Source organism: Pagrus major, chromosome 2 (assembly GCF_040436345.1).
Source record: "Pagrus major chromosome 2, Pma_NU_1.0".
Classification (NCBI taxonomy): domain Eukaryota; kingdom Metazoa; phylum Chordata; class Actinopteri; order Spariformes; family Sparidae; genus Pagrus; species Pagrus major.
This window is the reverse complement of record NC_133216.1, coordinates 1,039,519-1,064,406: the sequence shown is the minus strand read 5'-3', so window position 1 is coordinate 1,064,406 and position 24,888 is coordinate 1,039,519. Positions and strand designations below refer to the sequence as shown.

Genomic DNA, 24,888 nt, shown 5'->3' with positions numbered 1-24,888 from the left:
CACAGAGAATACACCATAAAAGCAAAACACACTGCTGGAGAAAACACAGCCGAAAACACAAAACTCACTCCGCTGCAGTCTAATATCTGTCTGTTCATACAGTCCACTGCTTAACCGGTCCAGTTGATGATAGCTGCAGGCTGAGGAGGTAGCTCAGATGTCCTTCAGTTCTTCCTGGAGGATCACAAGGTGTTCCCCGGCCTGATGGGGATTCACCTTGACTGCACCGTCAGATTGTGCTCATGGAAATCACAAACAGATTGCGGCAGGCAGCTCACAATCAACCCCCAACAGAGTCGAGCTCCAGGAGTTTGTGCCGACTGATACCACTTCAACTTCTTTCCCACCGGAGAGATGACATTCCACATCTCTAGAACCAGTTGTAATAGCCTGGGGTCAGCGGGCCGGGGCTGCCCACCTACGCCTGCCTCTCGATTGGTAACGCCACCTTGCCGGTGGTGAGCCAGCAATGTTCTGACCCCGTGGGCTGATCCCTGAAGGAATAATATAGATGGAAACGCGGGGCCACCATGTGCTCACCAATGACCTCAGCTTATCTGGACGAGGTAGCTCACCTCAAAGGTTCTACAGTCGCTGCAGTCAGAACCTTCAGCTGGAACCAGTTTGATTTGGGGGAATAAACCAGGAGTCATGGGGGTATAAGAGCCTCTCCACCAGTCCGCTCTCAACCGAGTGATGTCATATCGATTAGCAATCAAAATGTTGTTATGATGGAACGATGTCATGATAATGTCATATTGATGATGTCATTCTGATGTCACAGTGATGTTTATGTTCTGTCTTGGTTTCCAGGGCGACCAGACGGAGCCGTGTGCCGGTCGGGACTGCTCCAACTGTCAGTGTTTTCCAGCCAAAGGCGCGAGGGTGAGACTCCGCATGCTCACACACAGCAGCCAATCAGAGCCCAGCTGCATCATGACATCATAACAGCTGCACACACTCCTCTATTAACAGAACTGTGACACCTTCACTGTCGGCTCGTAAACCAGAGACAGTAAAACACAGTGAAGACACACACACACACACACACACACACACACACACACACACACACACACACACACTGTAATAATGAGCTGCTGGATGGAGGAGTGTCAGAGAGGAATCTATTGGTGTTAAATTAGCAGCTGTTTACCTTAAACTGACTCAGCAAATTCCACACACACACACACGCACACAAGCACACACACACACACACACACACACACAAAGCAGTGTGATGTCACAGTTTCACTCCTCTCCCTCCCTAAACTCTGAGCTCTTGTGTCCAGTAACATCTTTAAGATCTCGTTACTCACAGTGTGGTCCAGATGTTTCTGTGTGATCCAGATGTTTCTGTACAGAGTCACAGTGTGGTCCAGATGTTTCTGCACACAGTCACAGTGTGGTCCAGATGTTTCTGCACACAGTCACAGTGTGGTCCAGATGTTTCTGCACACAGTCACAGTGTGGTCCAGATGTTTCTGTGTGATCCAGATGTTTCTGTCCACAGTCACAGTGTGGTCCAGATGTTTCTGTCCACAGTCACAGTGTGGTCCAGATGTTTCTGTCCACAGTCACAGTGTGGTCCAGATGTTTCTGTGTGATCCAGATGTTTCTGTACAGAGTCACAGTGTGGTCCAGATGTTTCTGCACACAGTCACAGTGTGATCCAGATGTTTCTGTCCACAGTCACAGTGTGGTCCAGATGTTTCTGCACACAGTCACAGTGTGGTCCAGATGTTTCTGTACAGAGTCACAGTGTGGTCCAGATGTTTCTGCACACAGTCACAGTGTGATCCAGATGTTTCTGTCCACAGTCACAGTGTGATCCAGATGTTTCTGTCCACAGTCACAGTGTGGTCCAGATGTTTCTGCACACAGTCACAGTGTGGTCCAGATGTTTCTGTACAGAGTCACAGTGTGGTCCAGATGTTTCTGCACACAGTCACAGTGTGATCCAGATGTTTCTGTCCACAGTCACAGTGTGGTCCAGATGTTTCTGCACACAGTCACAGTGTGGTCCAGATGTTTCTGCACACAGTCACAGTGTGGTCCAGATGTTTGAGCTGAGTGAACATCTGCAGGGTTTAGCATCATTTACTCCAGGAGCCAATCAAACATCAGTGTGTCGCTAACGATCAGCTGATTAAACGACAACATTTATCTGTTCACACTGACAAACACAAACTGACCTGCAGTCTGTGTGTGATGAGGTGTGTTTCTCAGTGTGTGTCAGTGTTGGTGTGTGTGTTTGTACAGCTGGGGGCAGCAGACAGGCAGAGAGGATTGTGGGAAGGCGTCTGTCTCAGTGATTTCACAGTTCAGTCGTTCTAGAGAAAGAAGGACAGAGAGAGGACTTACAGAGATCACAGCTGTCACATCTCATCACACACACACTCACTACACACACACACACACAGACACACACACAGACACACACACACAGACACACACACACACACACACACACACACACACACACACACACACACACACACACACACACACACACACAGAGCAGGTCGACATTGATGAATATGGATTTGATCTCACTGCAGATGAATCAGTAACAGTCTGCTCCGGTGCAACTGATCAATCATTTATTGATCATTTGTGATCAGAACACAAACAGAAACTAAAAAGTTTTCAGTTTATTAATAGTCAATCAATAAATTTCTTTCTTTCATATTCAGTGACACATTATTTCACTAATCAAACATTTATTATTGTGACATTTTTTACTTAAAATCCACTCACTTACATTTTTTCTGGAGCTTTTCAGATTAATCTCATGGCTTTCATAATTATTCCATCAATATAAACTATATTCTGAATAATTAAACATGTTTTTTGTTTATGCAACAGTTTCAGATGATAAATACGATAAATTGTTTAAAAAGTACATTAATAATTATTTGAACTGTCCTGATTTCTGTTTATGACGACAGTATTGTCTGTTAGAGGCGTCAGTGTGGACACGTCAGCTCCGGTCACATGACAAACACTAACACAGGTTCATCCTCACCTGTCCAGGTGACGACGTGTCCTCAGCCTCATCACCCTGTCTGCACTGTCACTGACTGCTGTTGACATGTTTTTGTATTTATCACATAGTCAGCATATTATTTTATAACCTGAGTTGTTTCCTTTCTTTCTTTCTAGAAATCTATATCAGTAATGTCTGTGTATGTGTGTGTGTGTGTGTCTATGTATGTGTGTGTGTGTCTGTGTGTTTGTTGCCCTGTTGTTGTTGTTTGTGGTGTCACGCTGCCCTCCTGTGGTCAGATAACGACATTACATGTCAGAGCTTCTTGTCTGAAATAACTTCAGGGAAGTTTTTGGTCCTGACATTCATGTAGATGCCACTTGTCACACACCACCGACCCAAACACTCATCACAGACCAGGTGCACCCCCTCATGGCAACACAACTCCCTGATGACACCTGATGACACCTGATGACACCTGATGACACCTGACGCATAAAATCAGACTGGTTTCAGCTCAAACATCAGATCAGACCAGCAAAATCTAAATCCTACCAAACCCTTGTGGCTGGTCATTGTATTCTTTCTTAACGAGTTCTTTATAGTTCTGTTAGGTTCTTCCAGGTTCTACAGTATCAGGTTCTATCAGGTTCTATCTGGTTTCAACAGGGTCTTTCTTGTTCTGCCAGAATTTACAGTAGCAGATTTCATCAACTTCCATCAGGTTTCATCAGGTTTCACCAGGTTCTTTGAGGTTCTTTGAGGTTCTTTGAGGTCAGGTTCTGCTAGATTATTTCAGATTCAGTGAGGTCTACAATATCAGGTTCCATCAGGTTCCTCCAGGTTCTGTTTGGTTCTATTGAGTTATATCAGATTCCATCAGATTCTGTTAAGTTGTATCAGGGTCCACCAGGATCTCTCAGAGTCTATCAGATTCTGTCAGGTTCTACAGGATCAGGTTTCTTAGGGTTTAAATAGGTTCTATTCTATTAGAGTCTATTAAGTTCTGTTGGTTTCTATCAGACTATGTCAGGTCCTACAGCGTCAGATTTTAACAGTTTCTACCAGGTTCTATTAAGTTCTGTCATAATCTGTAAGGTTCTACTCGATTTTATCAGGTTCTAATTCTTTAATTTCTTTAACTTGTGTTCTACAGGGTCCTCCAGGTCCTCTGGGTCCGCAGGGCCCTCAGGGGCCACCAGGCTTTCCGGGCCCCCAGGCGCCTCCAGGAGAGAAGGGCCACAGAGGAGACGAGGGGCCGATAGGAGCTGCAGGACTGAAGGGAGATTCGGTGAATTAACATGGTTCTGTTGTAAACAACCGTTCTGTTTGTTCGTTGACTTTTTATTCTGACCTGGAGACAAGATGGCCGACACTCTGATGTCACTGATGACCAATCACAGGTCTCACACACCCTGTATGTTCTCTAACTGTGTGACTCAGAACAAGAACTTCAGTTCAAATTCAAACCTGTTTGTTATTTCAGGGAAGTGCCGGCGTTCCAGGTTTTCCAGGTTTAGACGGAATCCCGGTAAGAAGTCCCGCCTCCTCCACTCTCAGCTCTGCTTGACCCAGATGTATTGAGATCAAAGGTCGGACTTTGAGCATGTGTTTGTGTGTCCAGGGTCACCCGGGTCCTGCTGGAGGTCCTGGTTTTGCAGGTCTGGACGGATGTAACGGAACCAGAGGAGAGAGAGGAAATCCTGGACTTCCTGGAGAATATGGACCTGATGGAGAACAGGTTAGACACACCGATCGATCAATAACATTCACTGAATGGAAATGTCTCGAACAAATCATTTTGATATAAAATGATCCGTCTGTCATCAGAACATCACGTGTGTCTGTCAGAAACAACCAGACTCCAGAAGAGTTTCCATCGATTTTAGAACAAAAACTCTTTTCACCTGTGAAACATCAGCAAAACGTTCTGAACACAGCAGAGCGGTTCATCCTGCAGACACGAGCTTAAAATAAATTCTCTGCCAACTCTCAGATAACAGTACTGCGTATACTGATATATGAGTATCACAAAATAAATAGTGTACTGCAGTATAAAGTACACAGTGAGGTGTACTGTAGTAATATATAATCACCATGGTAACAGTACTTTATTCTGCAGGGTTTTCAAGGACCGAAGGGATTTCCAGGAGACCCAGCGATCTACTTCATACAGTACCCCGGAATACCTGTAAGTTCACCTGTAAATAAACCTGTACTGTGTACCTCTCTGTCATATAGTGAAAATTATTGATATATTATTTAATGCTGTCAACGTGTCACATAAAGAGCCACTGATCGTGTTTGTGTGTGACAGGGAGACTCTGGGCTGAGCGGACTTCCTGGTCTGCAGGTGAGAACAAACACAATAAACCACAGAAGAAGCTCCAACAAGTAACAAACCAGTCAAAGAGTTTTGATATTATTGAGGTACTTCTACTTTACTTCAGTATTCAATTTTTCTACTTCTTCAGCACATATCAGACAGAAATATTGTATTCTGTACTTCACAACTTTTAAAAAAAAGTTATTTTAATTTGTTGAATTTATACTCCAAACAAATAGGGGGTAGCATTTCCCCAGAGTAAATGCTAGCTAACTGCTGCTAATTGTAGCTTCTTGAGCATTTTGCAGCAAGTTGATTTAAACCTACTACAAGTTGTTTTTAACTGGTAAAGAAATAGTGTCAGTTTAAATCGATGCCTCTTTGTGACCTACATAAACAAACGGACCATCAGTGAGGAGATCGACTGCTTCTGTATAGTTATTACAGTTACTGTTAATACCTGTCGCCAGATCACAGTCGACAGTCAAATTAAAACAATTTTAACTTAGTTGTGGTTCAGAGCGAAGTTGCACCAAAACTAAGTTGATTTTATTTCATCGTTGTCATCTTTTGTCCACAGGGGGCGCCAGAATCAACAAAAAATGAAAGTTCCTTGTATCAGCCTTAAATAAAAATAAAAACAATAAACAAAAAATACTTTTTGACGTGTTTTAAGAATTAGGTTTCCAGGATTCAATCATAAATAAATCAAATAAAATACTTTTACTAAAGTGGGAATTCCATAAACTGACCTGCGACCGGCGGAGGGTTGAGGCTGTCTGGGCTCATGTGATCTGAGAATTTATTTTAAGTTTGTGTCTGCAGGGTGAACCTGGTCTCAGTGGTCCGACTGGAGATCCAGGTCCTACAGGGGAGGACGGGACCAACGTGAGTCACAACAAAATAATTATAATATTAATAACAACAACAATAATAACAACAACAACAACAATAATAATAATGATAATAAGTATGATTGTTCAGTACTTTTTACAACACTGGTATAAATTTCCTGTCTGTCTCTACAGGGTCTCCCTGGTCTGCCTGGCTCAAGGGGTCCACCTGTGAGTACGACATATATAGAAAGTATAATAGTACATATGATGTTATTTTTAAGAACAAATAGGTTTTATTTGTTTGTTATTACAGAATTGTTCATTGTTTGAAAACCAGCGTTGATTTCAGTATTTATGATCTTTAATTTAGTTCATGAAATGAAAAATAAAGTAAAAATACTGTAAAAAAAAACAGCAAAACAACTCAACAGATAGCAATAGCTCCGTCCACAGGGACTTGGCTTGGGCACTCAAAGGTGGCCGGTTTAAGTCCCACTTGGACCAAAAAAAGTGTGATGTGGACTAGTAATGGAGAATGCTAGTTCACATCCTGGGCATTGCCGAGGAGCAAGGCATGTGGCAGCCCCTTCACTCATCTCCTCTATACACTGTGTGTGTGTGTGTGTGTGTGTGTGTGTGTGTGTGCGTGCATATGTAGAGTTAAAAATATAACACACAGTATAATAAATCACTAAACGTGAAATAGCAGGTGAATGTCTGACAGCTGCTGATGTGTTTGTGTTTCAGGGAGAAAAAGGTCGATCTCTGCCGGGACAGAAAGGAGACGAGGTACAAATATTCCGCCTTAAACCACGCCCCCTCAGTGACATCACAGCCACAGGGGAAAGGAGGGGCGTGGCCAGAAAACACCTATAAGGAGAATTTAAAGCAGGATTTACCTTTAATGAGAACCATCAGTACTACTAGTCCTGTACTGTGTGGTCCTGTGTAGTACTGTGTGGTACTGTGTAGTACTGTGTATTACTGTGTGGTACTGTGTGGTACTGTGTAGTACTGTGTGGTACTGTGTGGTACTGTGTGGTCCTGTGTAGTACTGTGTGGTACTGTGTGGTCCTGTGTAGTACTGTGCAGTACTGTGTGGTACTGTGTAGTACTGTGTGGTACTGTGTAGTACTGTGTGGTACTGTGCGGTACTGTGTGGTACTGTGTAGTACTGTGTAGTACTGTGTAGTACTGTGTGGTACTGTGCGGTACTGTGTAGTACTGTGTGGTACTGTGTGGTCCTGTGTAGTACTGTGTGGTACTGTGTGGTCCTGTGTAGTACTGTGCAGTACTGTGTGGTCCTGTGTAGTACTGTGTGGTACTGTGTGGTCCTGTGTAGTACTGTGTGGTACTGTGTGGTCCTGTGTAGTACTGTGCAGTACTGTGTGGTACTGTGTAGTACTGTGTGGTACTGTGTAGTACTATGTATTACTGTGTGGTACTGTGTGGTACTGTGTAGTACTGTGTAGTACTGTGTAGTACTGTGTGGTACTGTGTGGTACTGTGTGGTCCTGTGTAGTACTGTGTGGTACTGTGTGGTACTGTGTAGTACTGTGTGGTACTGTGTGGTCCTGTGTAGTACTGTGTGGTACTGTGTATTACTGTGTGGTACTGTGTGGTACTGTGTAGTACTGTGTGGTACTGTGTGGTCCTGTGTAGTACTGTGCAGTACTGTGTGGTACTGTGTAGTACTGTGCGGTACTGTGTAGTACTGTGTGGTACTGTATAATACTGTGTATTACTGTGTGGTACTGTGTGGTACTGTGTGGTACTGTGTGGTCCTGTGTAGTACTGTGTGGTACTGTGTAGTACTCTGAAACAGTAGTATTAAATACTGTGTCTGGTCCACAGGGGGATCAGGGCCTCCAGGGGCCTCCAGGGCCGTTTGAGTACGTCGACCCTCCAGAAGACCTGTACATCAAAGGAGAAAAGGTGGGTTCTACTGAAGTTCTACTGAAGTTCTACTGAAGTTCTATTGGGGTTCTTCTATAAATGTCCTGAAGCTCTAAACTTCCTCTGCTGTGTGTTCTTGTTATACTCTGGTTCTACTGTACTCAGTTTAAATGTTGGTTTCTGTTGGTTCTAATGTTGAGTTATGTGGGTTCTAATGTTTGGTTCTGTTGTAATGTTGGGTTCTGTTGGTTCTAATGTTGGTCCCTAGTGGTTCTAATATTGGGAACTTATGTTGGGCTCTGTTGGTTCTAATGTTAGGATCTGTTGGTCTTAAAGTTTGGTTATGGTCCAATGTTTCGTTTTAAGTTCTAATGTTGGGTTGTGTAGGTTCTAATGTTGGGTTCTGTTGGTTTTTCAGGGTCCTCGAGGTTTAAAAGGCGTCTGTGGACTTCAGGGACTGCCAGTAAGTTCAGATATCAGATGAAACCGGTAGAACATCTGGCTGAAGGAACACGAGGTTCTCCAGAGTTCTACTTCAGTCTGAACTGGATGACTTGTTGGATTACAGAATATTATTGATCACATATCGATTACTGTGGAGGTGATGAGGTTCTATGTTTCTGTGGTTTCAGGGTTTGGATGCTCTTCCAGGAATCAAAGGAGAGAAGGGGATTCTGGGATTTCCTGGACCCAGAGTGAGTAACCTTTAATGTTTACACTATTGATCAGTATTGATCAGTATTGATTAGTATTGATCATTGTTATCAGTCTGCCATCATATTTTACAACCTGTTGGATGTATACATGTACTGATATCAAGGAATATAAAATCACAGTACTTTTAAAAAGAATTCTGCGGCTCCCCATAGATCAGAAACCAAATTCCATTCAAAAATCTGTCAGTTTATAGCTGCCTGGCCCTTATCAGCAGATAACACGTCCCAGCAGGTGGAACCGTTCTGCACGTCAGGGAAAAGTTATATTCTGGTCAGATCGTTCGGCGTGTAAATACACAGTGAATGTGATCACTTTACTTGGCATCCATGTGCAGTTACACTGGAAACTCTAATCAGGATGACTTTGACTGGACTGAGCAGATCTTGTCAGTGACCACAGATTGTGTAAACACACATGTGTGATGTGTTTGTGTGTTTCAGGGACTTTCTGGTAACACTGGACGTCCTGGAGAGAGAGGAGTCAAGGTGAGTCGACAAAAGTGATGAAAATCATCATGAAGAAAAACACTGAAGAGTGCTGACATTTACACAACTCATTATTGTGTGTGTGTGTGTGTGTGTGTGTGTGTGTGTGTGTGTGTGTGTGTGTGTGTGTTTTCAGGGGATCGGAGGAAGTCCAGGTCTCCCTGGTCTGATTGGACGAGAAGGCCCAAAGGTCAGTCAATAAAAACCCACCAGCACTGTGCTGACCAATCACATACAGGTAGAAACAGGAACCAGGAAGAACATCTGTAGCATGGAGTGACTCACCTGTAACACCTGAGCTGTTTGACCGCAGTGTTTTCAGTCTGAACCAACCAATTAGAGACGACCTCCTGCGTATATCCAGTCTGTAATGAGCCTGTCTGTTTCCAGGGCATGATGGGAGATCCAGGACCGAAAGGCCTCCCTCAGGGCGCAGACATCACACACACAGGTGCGATCAATACACACTGATATAGTTACTGAGTTATTTACCATCTGTGTGGTATGATGTCATCACTTTGGTATGATGTCATCTCGATGGTATGATGTGTCCTCCAGGTGATGTTGGAGACCCTGGAGCCTCTGGACTGAGAGGTCCTCCAGGAGACATGGGGCCGATGGGAATACATGGTCCCAAAGGAGCCCCTGGCAGATCCATACCTGGTCAGTACCTGCAGCCCATGAGCAAGGCAGCATTATACAACATCAGAGTTACTATAAGAAAACATAGAAGCATACATGTTTAACATGTGTTGATGAAGGTTCATCCAGGTCATGGTAATGAGCAGAGGAGGAGACGAAAGAACGTAACAACATCGTCATTCCTTATGTCGCGGGAACATCTGAGAAACTCAGCAGGGTCTTTAATAAACATCATATCCTGGTTCACTTCAAACCTGAGTGAACCTGAACACTGAGGCAGAACCTTGTCCATCCTAAGGACAAAACACCCAGGAGGCATAAACAGAGTAATGTAGTTGATGCTGTTCAATGCAGCAGGACTGCACAGATTTGAACACTGGGGAGACAAAACAACCTCCATAAACGAATGGCACAACACAGGAGGACCAACTCCTCAGGTCCAGACTCTGCTGTCCACTTACATCTGAAGGAGACAAATCATTCCTTTGAGGACGACAATGTAAACATGTTGTCCAGAGAAGACCGATGGTTTGAAAGAGGAGTAAATGAATCCATCTATGTCAAACTGGAACAACCGTCTCTGAACAGAGGAGGTGGCCTAAGACATCACTGATCACCCATCTACAATGCAGTACTGAGTTCTCTCCCCAGACAGATTAACAACCATTCACACCTGGGCTCACCTGGCCTTAGCAACCCACATGAAGGCCGGTCGGGTCAACGACCCACAAGTGGCCCAAACAACTCTGAAACTCAGAGTTCACACGTCTTTAACGACTCTGTAAGGACACTCCCACACTCTGTAAGGACACTCTCACACTATGTAAGGACACTCCCACACTATGTAAGGACACTCCCACACTCTGTAAGGACACTCCCACACTCTGTAAGGACACTCTCACACTATGTAAGGACACTCCCACACTCTGTAAGGACACTCCCACACTTTGTAAGGACACTCCCACACTCTGTAAGGACACTCTCACACTATGTAAGGACACTCCCACACTCTGTAAGGACACTCCCACACTATGTAAGGACACTCCCACGCTCTGTAAGGACACTCCCACACTATGTAAGGACACTCCCATACTCTGTAAGGACACTCCCACACTCTGTAAGGACACTCCCACACTATGTAAGGACACTCCCACACTCTGTAAGGACACTCCCACACTCTGTAAGGACACTCCCACACTATGTAAGGACACTCCCACACTATGTAAGGACACTCCCACACTATGTAAGGACACTCCCACACTCTGTAAGGACACTTCCACACAGAGTTTAAAAGCCTGCGACTCCCCTCCAGTTAGTTAGAACTGAAGAAGCCTCTTGGATGAGACGTGAAACGTCGTCAACAAACTGAAGCACGTCCAGTTGCCTACGATGCAGCACCTAGGATGTGATATGTGTTATAAATTCCAAAGTTCTCCCTTTATAATCAGATTTAAGGCAGTATGACGATGAATAAAGTTCTCTGTTGTTCCTCTTCAGGACCTAAAGGTGCTGTGGGACTAAAGGGAGTTCCAGGATCCAAAGGGGACAAAGGAGATCCAGGTCAGGTGTATGAAGATGGACCCACACCTGGAGAACCTGGAAAAAAAGGACAACCTGGACTCAAAGGACTTAAAGGAGAACCGGGGAATCCAGGCAACAGAGAACACTGTTTCTAAATAATCAATACAGAGTATTTCTTGTTGTAGTCCTGCTGACTTTAATTTTTCTCTCTTCAGGTAGTTACTGTCTTCCAGGGGCTCCAGGAGAGTATGGAGAGTCAGGTGTACCGGGGCCCCCAGGTGCCCAGGGCTTCCCAGGGTTTAAAGGTCAGTGTCTTGGTTGATTGATTGATTGATTGATTGATTGATTAGGTTTAGTAGAAAGGCCAGAGCGCCAAAGCATCACTGTCTTATATCTACCTGTGTTCCAGGTAGTCCTGGCGACTGTGCTTGTGGCCCTCCTCTTGAACTGAGGGGTGTCCCAGGCGCTGTGGGTGTCTTGGGGTCTCCAGGGTCTCCAGGAGTCCCAGGGGCCCCGGGGCCGAGAGGAGATAAAGGTTTGCCTGGAGAGACAGGACAACGGGGAGAGCAGGTGAGTCACCTCACAGCAGGATCAGAGGTTGGTTGTTTGTTATTGATTGATTGAATGATTGATTGATTGATGTGTTTGTTTGCAGGGTCTGGGTGGATTTCCAGGTGTCAAAGGGTTCAAAGGTCAGAAGGGTGATTTCACTGTGGTGGATATTAACGGTGAGTTTAACCATGAAACACAATCACCTTTCCTTATATAGAAATTATTTTTGCAACAAAAATTGATTTTAATGATAAAATTTTAGATAAAATGTCATTTTTGCCCTTTGAATTTAAATGTATTTGATCTACCCTGAGATCGTCTCACATTTCTGAGGCAGTGTGTCGAATCTGTACCAACAGTTTACTTAAGCGGAAAATAAATGGTGTCTGTCAGAAATAACCAGATCTATTAAACACATATTTTTCTTTATAAATTACAATAAATTAAGCCAAAAATATGGATGAGCACATCCTTCCAGATACTCTCGAATCATCTCACAAAGCAGAATGTAAACAGAAACTGAGTAGCTTGAGCAAAATGAATTAATGTGTGACTTTAGCCATGATGTCATGTTCATATATCAACTGTTCTTATCGGACTTTTGCCTCCAGGTGACAAAGGAAACAGGGGCCAGCAGGGCCCGTCAGGCAGACAAGGATTCTCAGGGAGAAGAGGACTCGATGGCCCCCCAGGGACCCCTGGTGACCCCGGCCCCCAGGTCAGTCAGAGACTCCACATGAACTCACAGCAGATGAAAAAGTAAAGTAAGAAGTAAAAGTATAGAAATGTAATAATACATTTATTCCCAAAGAGGTTAAAGACTCAAATAATAAGTGATGTGGACAAAAAAGTGAATCTTGCCAACAGTTTGGTTCAGAGAGGGACCGCAGAACCACTACCAGTCAGATTTACATCCACATCTTGGATGATCCCTCATCAACAGGATCAAACTACCAACAGTCATTATCTATGCTGATGGAAAGTCAGGTGATGTCTCATAGTCCACAGAACATTTCTGGCGCTTCACAGAAAAAAACGGTTTGGAGCATTCTGCTGAACACCTGAAGCAGCTGGAGACTTGATTTAAAACATCAGATGTCTCCATGCAGCTCGTCTGCTGTGATCACAGTCTGCAGGACTCTTCAGCCTCTTCTATAAATCAGTTTCCTGTTTCTTTTCAGGGTGACAGTTTCCCCAGCTCTCCTGGAGAAAGAGGCATGTCAGGACTCTCAGGGCCGAAGGGATCACAAGGATTTTCAGGCCTTACAGGGCCAGGTGTGGTCGGAGCAATAGGAGAGCGAGGGGCCCCTGGAGAACCAGGATCTCCAGGAATCCCTGGCCCTCCAGGAGTGAAGGGGGTTAAAGGTAGAGATCAACCAGAAGTCAACTTAATTAAGATTTTGACTCCTCCTCCTCATGTTTGAACCCTCCTTTTCCTTATTGGCCCTTCCTCTTCCTGCAGGTGACACACTGCCCTGTTCACCCAGAAACCCCGGCGCCCCCGGACAGAAGGGAGACAGTGGAAATGCAGGTAAACAACACTGACATCTGTTTGTCTGTTAACCTGTCTCTCTGACATCATGCTCACCTGTCTGTCTGTCTGTCTGTCTGTCTGTAAACATGTTGGTTCACATGTCTGTCTCTCCAGGTTACACAGGATTTCTGGGTCCTCCAGGTTTCCGTGGCATCACTGGACCTGATGGAGCTAAAGGAGACAAAGGAGGTTCTGGACTTCCTGGAACACCTGGACGACAAGGTACCAGAGGATACCTGTCACACCTGAACCCCACCTGTCCTTTACATTATCTCTTATATTGTCTTAACATACATCCTCTCCTCCTCCTGCAGGACCTCCAGGTTTTGTTGGAGATACTGGAGAAGAAGGACCTGAAGGATTCAGTTACAGTGGAGATCCAGGTACAGCTGTTACTTGCCTGTCTGTGATCCTTTCTTTACGCCTTTAACGATTCAAGAAAACTTTAAACCTGCTTCTTAATTCAGTCTCCCATTTTGACCCGTTTCTCTGAACCACTGATTCTGACATGAAAACATGTTTTCGAGCCGGTCTTGCTCAGTCCTGTAGAATCAGACTCTGGTTAGTTTTCTTGTTGGTAAGATTGGTTTTAGGCAGATCTGAACACAGCAATCATACTCAAATCAAAACAACAGCATAGAGATATTTTAAAGGAAGCATGTAACACATGTTACAGGAAGTAAAGCTGTGTTCCTACACTGAGGCTGCTCAGTAAACATCACGACTCAGGATAAAACTACCTAAAAAGGACCAGGTTGATAATAATCAGTATGTCTGCGTGTACACCAGGCTCCCCGGGGCTCCCAGGCTCCTCTGGGCTGAGGGGTCCAGCAGGAGACTCTGCTGTGGGGCCCTCAGGAACCATCGGCTTGCCAGGACCACTGGGCTCTCAGGGACCTAAAGGAGTCCCTGGACCCCCTGGCAGTATTGGAATACAAGGTAATTGACTGGACCTGATGTGTAGAGAATATATTGATCCGTGACGTCTTGTTCATCAGTTCATCATCTGTTTGTAGTCGTTATATTCTGTCCTCAAGAGAAAAGAAAAGAAAACGTTTAGTGCATATTAGCAGGCGAAAACCAGAACACGACAGGATTTTGGTTTAAATATGTTTTTTATAATAATTCCCAAAATGTTAAAATGTGAAACAATTTTTTTTAAATTTTTTTAAAATTAAGTCTGAATTTGGTTCAAATTGAGTTTAAACTGTGAATGATTTGAAGGGTAAGATAATATTTTAGAAAAGTAGAGTTGTACAAAGCGAGCCAGACTTCCTGCGTATACCTTCCTGTTTGTGATGTTACTGTACTCAAAGAACGTCACTCAACACTAAAGCCTGGAACAGATTAAACACACTAATGTGGACGCTTTGACTACCACAAACTGATTTCAGTTAAATTTGGGGCAGCAGGGGTCAATGTAGCAGCTCAGGTTTACAAACTCTGGGTTTTACCGCAAATCTCTTTTTTTGGCTTCTTCCAGGAGCCATAGGTCTGGGTGGTGGCCCCGGACCAAAGGGACAGAGAGGACAGGATGGGGCCCTGGGTGTAACTGGCCCCACAGGGCCCACACCTGACTTCTGTGATGCTGGAAAACCTGGTCCCGTCGGCCTGTTTGGCCCTCAGGGACCCATTGGACCCCCAGGTACACTCTGGCTCCTAACTCTGGTCACTTAACTTGACTTTACTTCCTGTTATTTTACAGTTGGCATTATTTCATTTTTTCATTCATTGCTGTTCAGGTTTTTCAGGGGAGAAAGGTGAGACTGGGGCGGAGGGTCCTCCAGGTTTTGGCCTTCAAGGCCCTGAAGGTAAACCAGGCTCTCCAGGTTTTCCAGGGTACGCAGGGCCACAGGGCCCCTCTGGCCCCAATGGGGACCCAGGACTACCAGGGCCCAGTGGTCTTAAAGGTGAGCTCCTACCACCAACACACCTGTGTTTAAATGTTTTCTGACGACACAGGTTCACAGGAACACTGTGTGTTTCAGGTCTGATGGGACCCCAGGGCCAGGCAGGATGGCCAGGGTTCCCCGGAAAGACTGGGGCTCCTGGAGTCTCTGGGAGGAAGGGGGACAGAGGGTACAGTGGACAAGATGGAGCTGCAGGATGTGAAGGTCCAAAAGGAGAGAAAGGTAAACACTGAGCGATAAGATAGTACTACTACTACCAAACTACTACTGTAGTGGTACTTTTGCTAGTGCTACTAAATCTACTGCTATTTGCATTTAGCATCTAATTGCATGCTAAAAGCATCTCCCATGTGTGTCCCCTGCAGGATGTAAAGGGGCCCCGGGGCCTCCAGGAGAGACCAAGTTTATCTCCATCAAAGGAGACAAAGGAAAACAAGGACCGCCAGGCATCGACGGCTTTCCTGGACCACGAGGTTAGAGCTGTTACCATAGAGGCCACTGTCTGAGGTCACAAAGGAAGTGGCAGGTCATGATTTCTAAAGACGACTTTGAACACCATGAGTCGCTGTTTCTTCAGTAAATCAACAAAAATAGTGGGTCAGTCAGTGAGATTCAGTTGAGTCGAGTCGAGTCGAGTCAAGTCAGGGTTGAGTCGATTCAGGTCGAGTCAGGTTTAGTCCAGTTCAGACAGGTAGAGTCAGGCCAAGTCAAGGTGAAACACGAAAAGTTGAGTCAAGTCAGGTTCAGTCTAGTCAGATCGAGTTGTTGAATAGAGTTGAGGTGGTTAGAGTCAGGCCAACTCAAGTTGAGTCAAGACAAGGCAGGTTGTGTTGAGTTTGAGTGAAAAACAGTCCATCCGATTTCCCACGATATGTCGTGGGTCTTTGTGACAGTTACATTAGTCTGAACATCCAGTGAATCTTTTACCATCAAACACGCTGTCTCTACAGGTAGTAAAGGTGTGCGAGGAGCTACTGGTAAGCCGGGGTATTCAGGCATCATCGGAGCCCCTGGCATCGTAGGCCTCCCAGGACCTCGTGGGCCCGTCGGCAAACCAGGACCTCCAGGACCACCTGGACGACCAGGACCTGCAGGATTTATTGGCTTCCCTGGAGAGACGGGAGATCTGGTAAGATAAAAGTTAACTTTATAATCTGAGATAAAGTTCAGAGTGAAACGGGAAGCAGAGCTGTACCTGCCCGTCACACCTGTACAGGATGGAAAATAGCTTCGAAGCCTGTCCGTTGATAAGTGTGTTTGTTTGAGCTGTTGAAAAGGCTGCAGACCCACAAACAGAAGATCAAAAGTTCAAAAATATTGATCTGTTCTTGTTTTTGGTCACAGGGTGACCCAGGATGTCCGGGGCAACCTGGAGAACCCGGTTACACAGGATGTACTGGACCTAAAGGTAGGAAAGAACCTCAAACACAACCCAACACCATGATTCATGACTGAAAAAAACACATGAGAAACAGAGTGATATCAAAGATTTGATCTCTGATTTCTTCACTGAGTCTGATTGTTTATTGCGCAGGTTGTCGTGTGAAGTTTGTGTTTGTGTTTCAGGTGATAAAGGAGACTCTGTCGGCTGTACAGGTCCACCTGGAGAGAAGGGCCCTTCTGGAGATTTTGGGGCTGCAGGTGATGATCCAGTTCTGGTTCTGCAGCAGGACAGAATCTTTAGTTAAGAGGGAAAAAATGATGATTAACAGCTTAAACATAATTATACAGGCAGTAAAATAACAAGACTCAAGTTTGACTCCAAAAAGGACAAGTCAAATATTTTAAGTCTGTAAACTCTCAGAAGAGATAATCTTATTAAATGTGATGAAGCTGATTGTTGTTTGAATCATCAGCTGTCTTTCTCTCTTAGGACCGCCTGGACCTCAAGGCGATCCAGGAAGACCCGGTTTCAATGGTGCTCCAGGACAGAAAGGATGCAAAGGAGATCCAGGCTATCAGGGGGAACTGGGTGAACCAGGTGCAGAAGTTCACCTGGACCTCATCAGGCTTTACACCATCATACTGTAACATCTGCAGTGTCATGTGACCTGTAAAACCAGTAATAGCCAGAATTATGTCAGCCGTAGGGTTTGCCTTTTGCCCTGATTGATATTGAGCTACCATGAATGAAACTCAGCAGTTTCTTCAGAACTTTCACATTAGAAGACCTCTTGAATCTTGAAACTCATTAAATCCCAGTCTGAAACGGGAGGTTGAGCTGACTGCTGAGCTTTTATCAACTACCTCCCTGACCTAAACCCTGTCTGTCTGTCTGGTTTATTTCAGGTGTGGTCGGTCCCTCAGGTCCCAGAGGACGCCCAGGTCTTCCAGGTCTTCCTGGTAAAGCAGGGGCTGACGGTCCACCAGGACCACAGGGCTTCCAGGGCCTCCAAGGTCAGAAGTCAAACCCAGAACTGCTGTCATGTGTCTCGACAGTTTCAACAAGTTGGCCATCAAATATAACACGCTCTGTCGCAGCCAAGGGACAGCTGTCTCCATCTGTCACACGACTGTCACCTCACATCTCATAGTGTTCCCTCCAGAGTATTTAACATCACTTTATAATTAGATGTATAATGTTTGGGTAGCTGTAGGCGATGCTGAATACAGTTTACAGTGGGGTTTTTTGTTGTTGTTGTTGTTTTTTTACAGTTTTCTAAAGGCTGTTCGTTATTATGTTGAGCTGACAGGTTACACAGATGTGTAATTTGATCAAAATAAGTATGTTTTTCTAACTTGTAAATTATTTTGTTGCATCAGGTCCTCCTGGACCGCTGGGACTTCACGGACTGGACGGACTGAAAGGAGTGAAAGGGGACATGGGGACCAGAGGTACGAGTCTCTCCTCTCCTGCCAACTTTAACAAGGATTTGATAATGTAGCACTATCAATGAAAAAAGAGTTTACCATATGAGTTCACCGCATTCTTTTGGATATTAACATGACATAATTTTCTTAAGTCTTGCACCGAGTCCCAGTCAGTTATTGGACCTAGCACTGACACAGCGCTTTGAAGAGAGAGATGACTATAGTAACAACATGAGAAGATGCAATCGGTTCAGTTTGTCATTACTGAATACATACTGTAGACATACAAAAATCCATTTCATCCTGGAGGCCCAAACACATTTTCTATCATCCACTGGACAACTGAAGGCTGTTAGCCTTGAGCCTTGAACCCAATATTACGAATACAACAGGATCTTAGATCTGTGCCTTGCACTATCTGTGAAAGCAGGTTGTAAGTTGATAATGGTTAGGTTAATCAGGTGAGGTTAATGTGCAGGCCTGCTTCTCGACCCTGAGGTCTCGCGAGGAGAAAGGTTCACTCAGTTCTCTGTGGATAAAAGGAAATTCTGGGAACCACTGCTCCTTCTGCTAATCGAACTTCTTTGAAACGATCTGTGTTGGTCTGTTGCTATTGTCAGATTAGTTATTTTTTAAGTCTTTCCAAAGCAGCATATCATTTAATCTTTGAAATAATAAAAAAATATGGGTCAGTCTCAGATCAGGCTCAGGTCCCAAATCCCAGGCTGGTTAAGTCTGAAAGGTGCAGGTACTCGTCGGGTTCAGATCTTGGTCGTAGGTCTGTGCAGAACTCTGGACCAAAGGTCTATTCATGTGATGACAGCTGAAGTATCTTCATGACAACTCAACAAACTCCATTCCCTGAGGATGAAAATAAAATGACTCTACAGCTTCACAAACATGTCGACCTGTGACTTGTCAAAGTTGAGCTAGAGACAGTAATGAAACATCTATTCTTTTAACTTTTTAATAATGTTTAGATGGTTTCTGGGACAGTCATCAGCACGACAATGATTACATATGTCTGTCTGTTAAGGTCTGGGTGTGCTAGGTCCTCAAGGTTGTAAAGGTCTTCCAGGAGATAAGGGTCCTCCAGGTCCTCCAGGATACCCTGGCCCATCCCAGCCTGGCCCAAAAGGACCCTCAGGCCCGCCTGGACCCAAAGGTCTGTATCAGTGTGAAATACATCAGGGTCAGAATGTGACAGACTTGTAGTCTGGGATTACATGTTTACCCGCTGATCCATCTAAAGATCACAGCTTTAGTTTGACTCTCTGTCAGTAATATGTCTGTTTGCGTTGTTGTAGGCCCAACAGGTGGTAGTGGACCTCCAGGTAATCCTGGACCAAACTGTAAAGGTCCAATCCCAGGGCATCCAGGGTTTCCTGGTTGTGCTGGACCTGATGGAGAGCCAGGTCAGTCTTTAACATTCAAGTTTAATAAACTTACACATACATCACAGTGGATGACTTCTGACATCTGTTTGGGGTTTCAGGGTGCGCTGGTGAGATGGGGGATCCAGGTCGGAACCCTCCAGTACCTGGAGATGAAGGAGACAACGGGGACACAGGGTGCCAGGGACCAAAGGGGCCAAAGGGACCTTGCGGGCCCCAAGGAGCGCCAGGCATCCCTGGAAATCCAGGAGAGAATGGTCAGACCCTCTTCATGTTAATTTCAGATATCTACACTCACAAGATTCACTTCACAACCCAACAGTATTATCATATTAACTGACTGCATCGGCGGCACTTTCCAATGGTAAATGCTTGAAAAAACTTTCAAGGCGATGTGGACTAAGCAGTTATAATAGCCTTGGTAGTACACTCAATAAACTTGTAAACTTATATCTTCATGAATGAATGATACGCTGTACCAATCACTCTAAGAACGAGGGGTAGCTTCCAATTACCAAGGAAAACACCGGTGCCAGTTATTTGGCAGAAGTTGTGCACATAATTTGCACAAGGTATCGTTGGGGAGAGGAATGAGGTTGTTAAACTGGAAGGTAACCATAGCAGCCGCACTGATACTTGAGGTTCTGTAAGTAATGTGTCCACAGGAAACACAATTCCACTTCAAGTCCTGGTGTTCAAGCCCCTAATTTTGTATTTTTGTATCAGGACACCTAATCATGGTCTGTCTGTATGTGTGTGCTTGTGTCAGGTGAGCGGGGGTCTCCAGGTCTGATGGGACTACCTGGTAGTCGAGGTCATGACGGCTGTACCGGTCCCAGTGGGCCTCCAGGACCAAAAGGATGTGTTGGACCAGTGGGTCCAAAGGGGGAGAAGGGACGAGTCTCCCCCTGCCCGACTTATCCTCCTGCCCAACAGGGCCCCAAAGGACCCACTGGCTCCACTGGACCAGCTGGACATGATGGCCTCCCCGGAGAAGAAGGCCGTAAAGGACCCAAAGGTGAGATGCAGGAGGTTGCCCAGGTTATGATGATAATCAAGCGTTGGTATTTTCCTCTTCTGAGAAGAACAGATTCACCTCAGTCATACCATTAAAATAAAACCCAGAACCAGCTCAGGTTAACTTAGCTGCTTGCAATGACACGAGTGCTCGCTGTGCGCCGCATTGTGCCTGGTGCAAGATAGAGCCCCTTGTCTCAGTGCAGCTGAATATTTAGATGGTTGATGATGTGTTTCAGGCAAGAAGGGGGCCAAGGGCTCTCAAGGAACAATTGGCCATGTGGGTCCCCCAGGTCCAGTTGGAGACAAAGGACAACAAGGACCAGAGGGGGAGAAGGGAGCAAGAGGAACCATAGGTAAGACCTTAATCTGCCTGATTCTGTACCACTTATTAATAGTTTTGCTAACCGTATTTGCTCAGTTCAACACAATCTGCAGTCCACCAATCACAGGGCAGTATTTACACTGGCTTGTCGAGGCTGTGTGAGTAAATTTGGGCTTTAGTTTGGTTTAGAGTTGTTGGTATCACCTGCAAGGATTTGTGTTGTTGATTTCCCTTCCTGTGCTCTTTGTGTTTCAGGTGTTCCTGGTCCACGTGGTGACACGGGTCCCCGTGGACAAGGCAAACGCTTGAACTCCGGTTTCCTGTTGGTGAAGCACAGCCAAACGATGGAGGTTCCCGCCTGTCCACCAAACACGAGTCTCCTGTGGAAGGGATACAGTTTGCTGTATCTGGAGGGCCAGGAGAAGGCTCACACTCAGGATCTGGGTATACTTTTACACTTAGACACATTCATGCTTAAGTTTCAAAACTGTTAACTTAAAAATTGTACGTAGTTTGGTTGATAGCTCAAACTCTAAACTTACCTAAGACCTGCGCCCAGAAGTTGATGCTCAGTTGCTTTCTTGTGTCTGAGGTTTTGCCCAGTCACCAGGTGCTTGTTTACCAGGTGAGCCAGAGTCTGAGCCACGGTGGCAGCAAGCTTAGAAAGATAGCACCCTTCCCCGTGGCCACATCCTCCAGCTTCTCCTGGAAGATCTTGAGGTGTTCCCAGGTCTGATGGGACATTCAATCCTCCAGTGTATTCTGGGTTTGCCCTGGAGTTTCTCTGAGACTGAGCCAAGAAACATTGCAAAGGAAACTCATTCCAGCTGCTTGGATCAACCACCTCATTCAATTTCAACCAAGATCCACTGGTGAATCCAGAGCTTCACCTTCAGGATCAACAACCTCTGAAGATTAAAATGATAGTACAATCCATAGAGGCCCTATCATGTCTGGCACAAGGTTGTTGCCGTTGGTTCTGTTGAGTCCTACAGGTTGCGGGTTGCAGCCTCTGTGGATCGGACATGTTCCAACGCATCACACATTCCTGATTGCATTGGGATCTGGGAAACTTGAAGGCCGGATTGACACTTGGAGCTCTTTGTCATGTTCCTCGGATCATTACTGGGTTTTCCAGCAGAACTTTGCATTGTAACAAGATGATCAATGTCTGTGGCTGATCGGTGTATTTAAAATAATAATATGATACTTGTTGTCCATGTTGTAAATATTTCCAGGTCAGGCGGGGTCGTGTATGCGGCACTTTTCCACCATGCCGTTCTCTTCCTGTAACATGGGAACCTGCTCTTACGCCAGTCGGAACGATAAATCCTATTGGCTGTCGACGACAGAAGCTGTCCCCAGCATACCGGTGGCCGGAGCTGGCATCGCAAAATACATCAGCCGCTGTGTGGTGTGTGAAGCCCCCTCCTCACCTGTCGCACTGCACAGCCAGACCTCCCATTCGCCAAAATGCCCCCCCAGCTGGACGAGCCTGTGGACGGGATTCTCCTTCCTCATGGTGGGTACTGCAGCGGTACAGGTACTGCTGTTATTGCACTACTACTACTACTGCTACTACTACTACTGCTACTACTACTACTACTACTACTACTCATGGATTAAGAGTTAATGGGCCCCTGGGCACAGATGTATAAAAGGCCCCCCATCCCTCCTTTATAGGCGTACACCCACTTGAGGCAGAGTGTCTTTGTAATCTTTTTGTCTCTGTGGTACTTTTGTGTCTGTTGTGGTACTTTTGTCTCTTTGTGGTACTTTTGTGCCTCTGTTGTTGTTTTGTGTTTCTTTGTAGTCGTATGATTGCCTCAAGCACCTCAAATAGAGGTTCAGCTCTGAAGCCTTAGAGAGATGAGAGGTGACACTACCAGTTGGCTCTGTGAAGCATGTAGCTAAACCGTGATGATGTCATTTCCTGTTTGACTGCAGCATACAGGTGCAGGTGACGAGGGCGGCGGCCAGTCTCTGACATCATCAGGTAGCTGTCTGAGTGACTTCAGGGCCCAGCCCTTCGTGGAGTGTCAGGGGCCTCGAGGAACCTGCCACTACTTCACCAACATCTACAGCTTCTGGCTGACCACCTCCAACAGCTCCTCCACCACGCTGACCGGGGAAGAGCAGCAGAAGCAGAACATCGGGAGGTGCAATGTCTGCATGAGGGAGTGAGAGGGAGCACCACTTCCTCCTCCTCCTCCTCCTCCTCCTGCATGAGGGAGTGCGGAGATGTTCCACTTCCTCTTCCTGCAGAGTCTGAGAGGACGGACAGGACGAGAATCGTTTGTTTGTTTCTGTGAGGACAGACTGTCATATTAAAGATAACGCTGCCAATCAATCAATCATCCAATCAATCAATAGAATCAGGAATGACTCAGATCAACACAAACACTCACACTTGTTATTTTGTCTTTTAACAAAACGTCACGACAGACAGATGTTTGAACTGAGGTTTGAATTTTAGGTGTCACAGTAGACTTTAACTTTTAGCATCAGTTGGTAAAACGACGTAAGCATTTTGATATTAACGTTATTTTCACTGGACAAGACAGTTTTTCTTCAGCCCCTTTCAGACTGGATTTGTGTCTGTATGTGCGTAATTTTTCACCCCCCATTATAATTACAGCCACAATTACTTCCTGTTCGTCTGTGAAGTGTCTGCTCCTCTCGTCATTTAAATCCTGTCAGGAGCAACGTCCCTGTAGTTTAAAGTGGATCTCAGAGTTCTGCACAGAGATCGAGCTGCTTGTGTGAAACTTGTTTTTGCTCATCTGGTATTTGAGAACCAATATAACAACAAAGACCCTGTAAAATCTCATTAAATTCAGTGTTTTAATGTCAGCTACCGATTGAGCTTATATTTGTTAACATTTAGTTCAAACTCCATTCAGAGTGTGCCGAATTATCTGTTAGCACTTCCTGTTTGCAGTTAACTCATGGATGAACGGACAACTATCACTGGATTACTTTGATATTAAAGAAAACTTAAAAACATGAAGATTCTTAGTGGAGTTCTGAATGGTGTTTTTTTCTCTAATTTCTAAGTGGATTTAAGGAGGTTTTTTCTGGATGAACACCAGAGATAATGATATCCTCAGTAAATTGAAGTCACACTGAAGACAGATTTTGGACTTTTTTTATTCTAATTCACCTGCTGCAGAATCTTTGCCTCCAGACCAGATCATAAAATCTCTCTGGGGTTAAAATGCTGTCCGGATCAGGTTAAATGTATTTATCACCTTCTGCTGTAATGTTAATTAATCCTGTCTGAATGGGGCTTTAGAATAAATTAGTGATTCATTTTAACACTTTTTATCTTAAAAATAGAAACAAATTCAGGCATTTTTCAGACAGATGCAGTGAAATATGTTTTAAATCAGAATTACAGAAACATTACCGCCAACAATTCTGATAAAACAACAAAAAAAATCTCAGTATTGGAGGATGAAAATCTGAGGACTGAAAATGGTCACAGCCACAGGACATCAGGACATGACTGAAAACATCAATGACTAAACTAAACCAAAGAGTCCCCTGTGTTAAAACTCCACAAGAATGCAGTTTCGGTGTATCTCAAGTTAATTCGTCCAACTAAGCTGCAGCATTGAGCTCGAAAGCAAAGGTGGTCAACAGTTTTATTTCAGGAGGGTTTCAAACAGAAAGTCATCAGGTTGGTTTTTGTCAACCTGTTTGTGTTTTCAGTCTGGTCAACAACAGAAGAGACGGTTGTAATGTGTTAACATGTGAACTGAACCCGTCAGTCCGTCAGTGGGAAGATCATGATGCTCTGATGATAACTCTGCCCCGCAGTGGACAAAATGGTCAATGCACTTTTAACATGAGGGACATAATGTTGAATTATTATTTTTTTATTAATCCGGATTATCGTTTTATCGTCTCCTTATTGAAGTCAGAGTAGCT

The 24,888-nt window shown here is 44.9% G+C and overlaps 1 protein-coding gene across 1 annotated transcript; it reads left to right on the top strand.

The window, feature by feature from the left end:
- The first annotated feature begins 651 nt into the window (after positions 1–651).
- On the top strand, positions 652–23,139 carry col4a4 (collagen, type IV, alpha 4). The gene is made up of 44 exons (XM_073484864.1): positions 652–657; positions 814–885; positions 4,146–4,280; positions 4,476–4,520; positions 4,614–4,730; positions 5,112–5,180; positions 5,307–5,342; positions 6,141–6,203; positions 6,344–6,379; positions 6,899–6,940; positions 8,006–8,086; positions 8,466–8,510; positions 8,680–8,742; positions 9,205–9,249; positions 9,640–9,700; positions 9,796–9,912; positions 11,389–11,544; positions 11,628–11,717; positions 11,822–11,982; positions 12,068–12,140; positions 12,576–12,682; positions 13,146–13,329; positions 13,427–13,495; positions 13,613–13,720; positions 13,813–13,881; positions 14,288–14,437; positions 14,982–15,143; positions 15,241–15,408; positions 15,487–15,630; positions 15,774–15,881; positions 16,359–16,537; positions 16,753–16,816; positions 16,943–17,049; positions 17,282–17,435; positions 17,698–17,805; positions 18,172–18,243; positions 19,256–19,419; positions 19,527–19,634; positions 19,715–19,886; positions 20,383–20,631; positions 20,870–20,986; positions 21,211–21,399; positions 22,194–22,477; positions 22,903–23,139. Exons 1-44 carry the CDS (start codon positions 652–654, stop codon positions 23,137–23,139), a joined length of 4,986 nt encoding a protein of 1,661 aa, XP_073340965.1.
- The last annotated feature ends 1,749 nt before the right edge of the window (positions 23,140–24,888 follow it).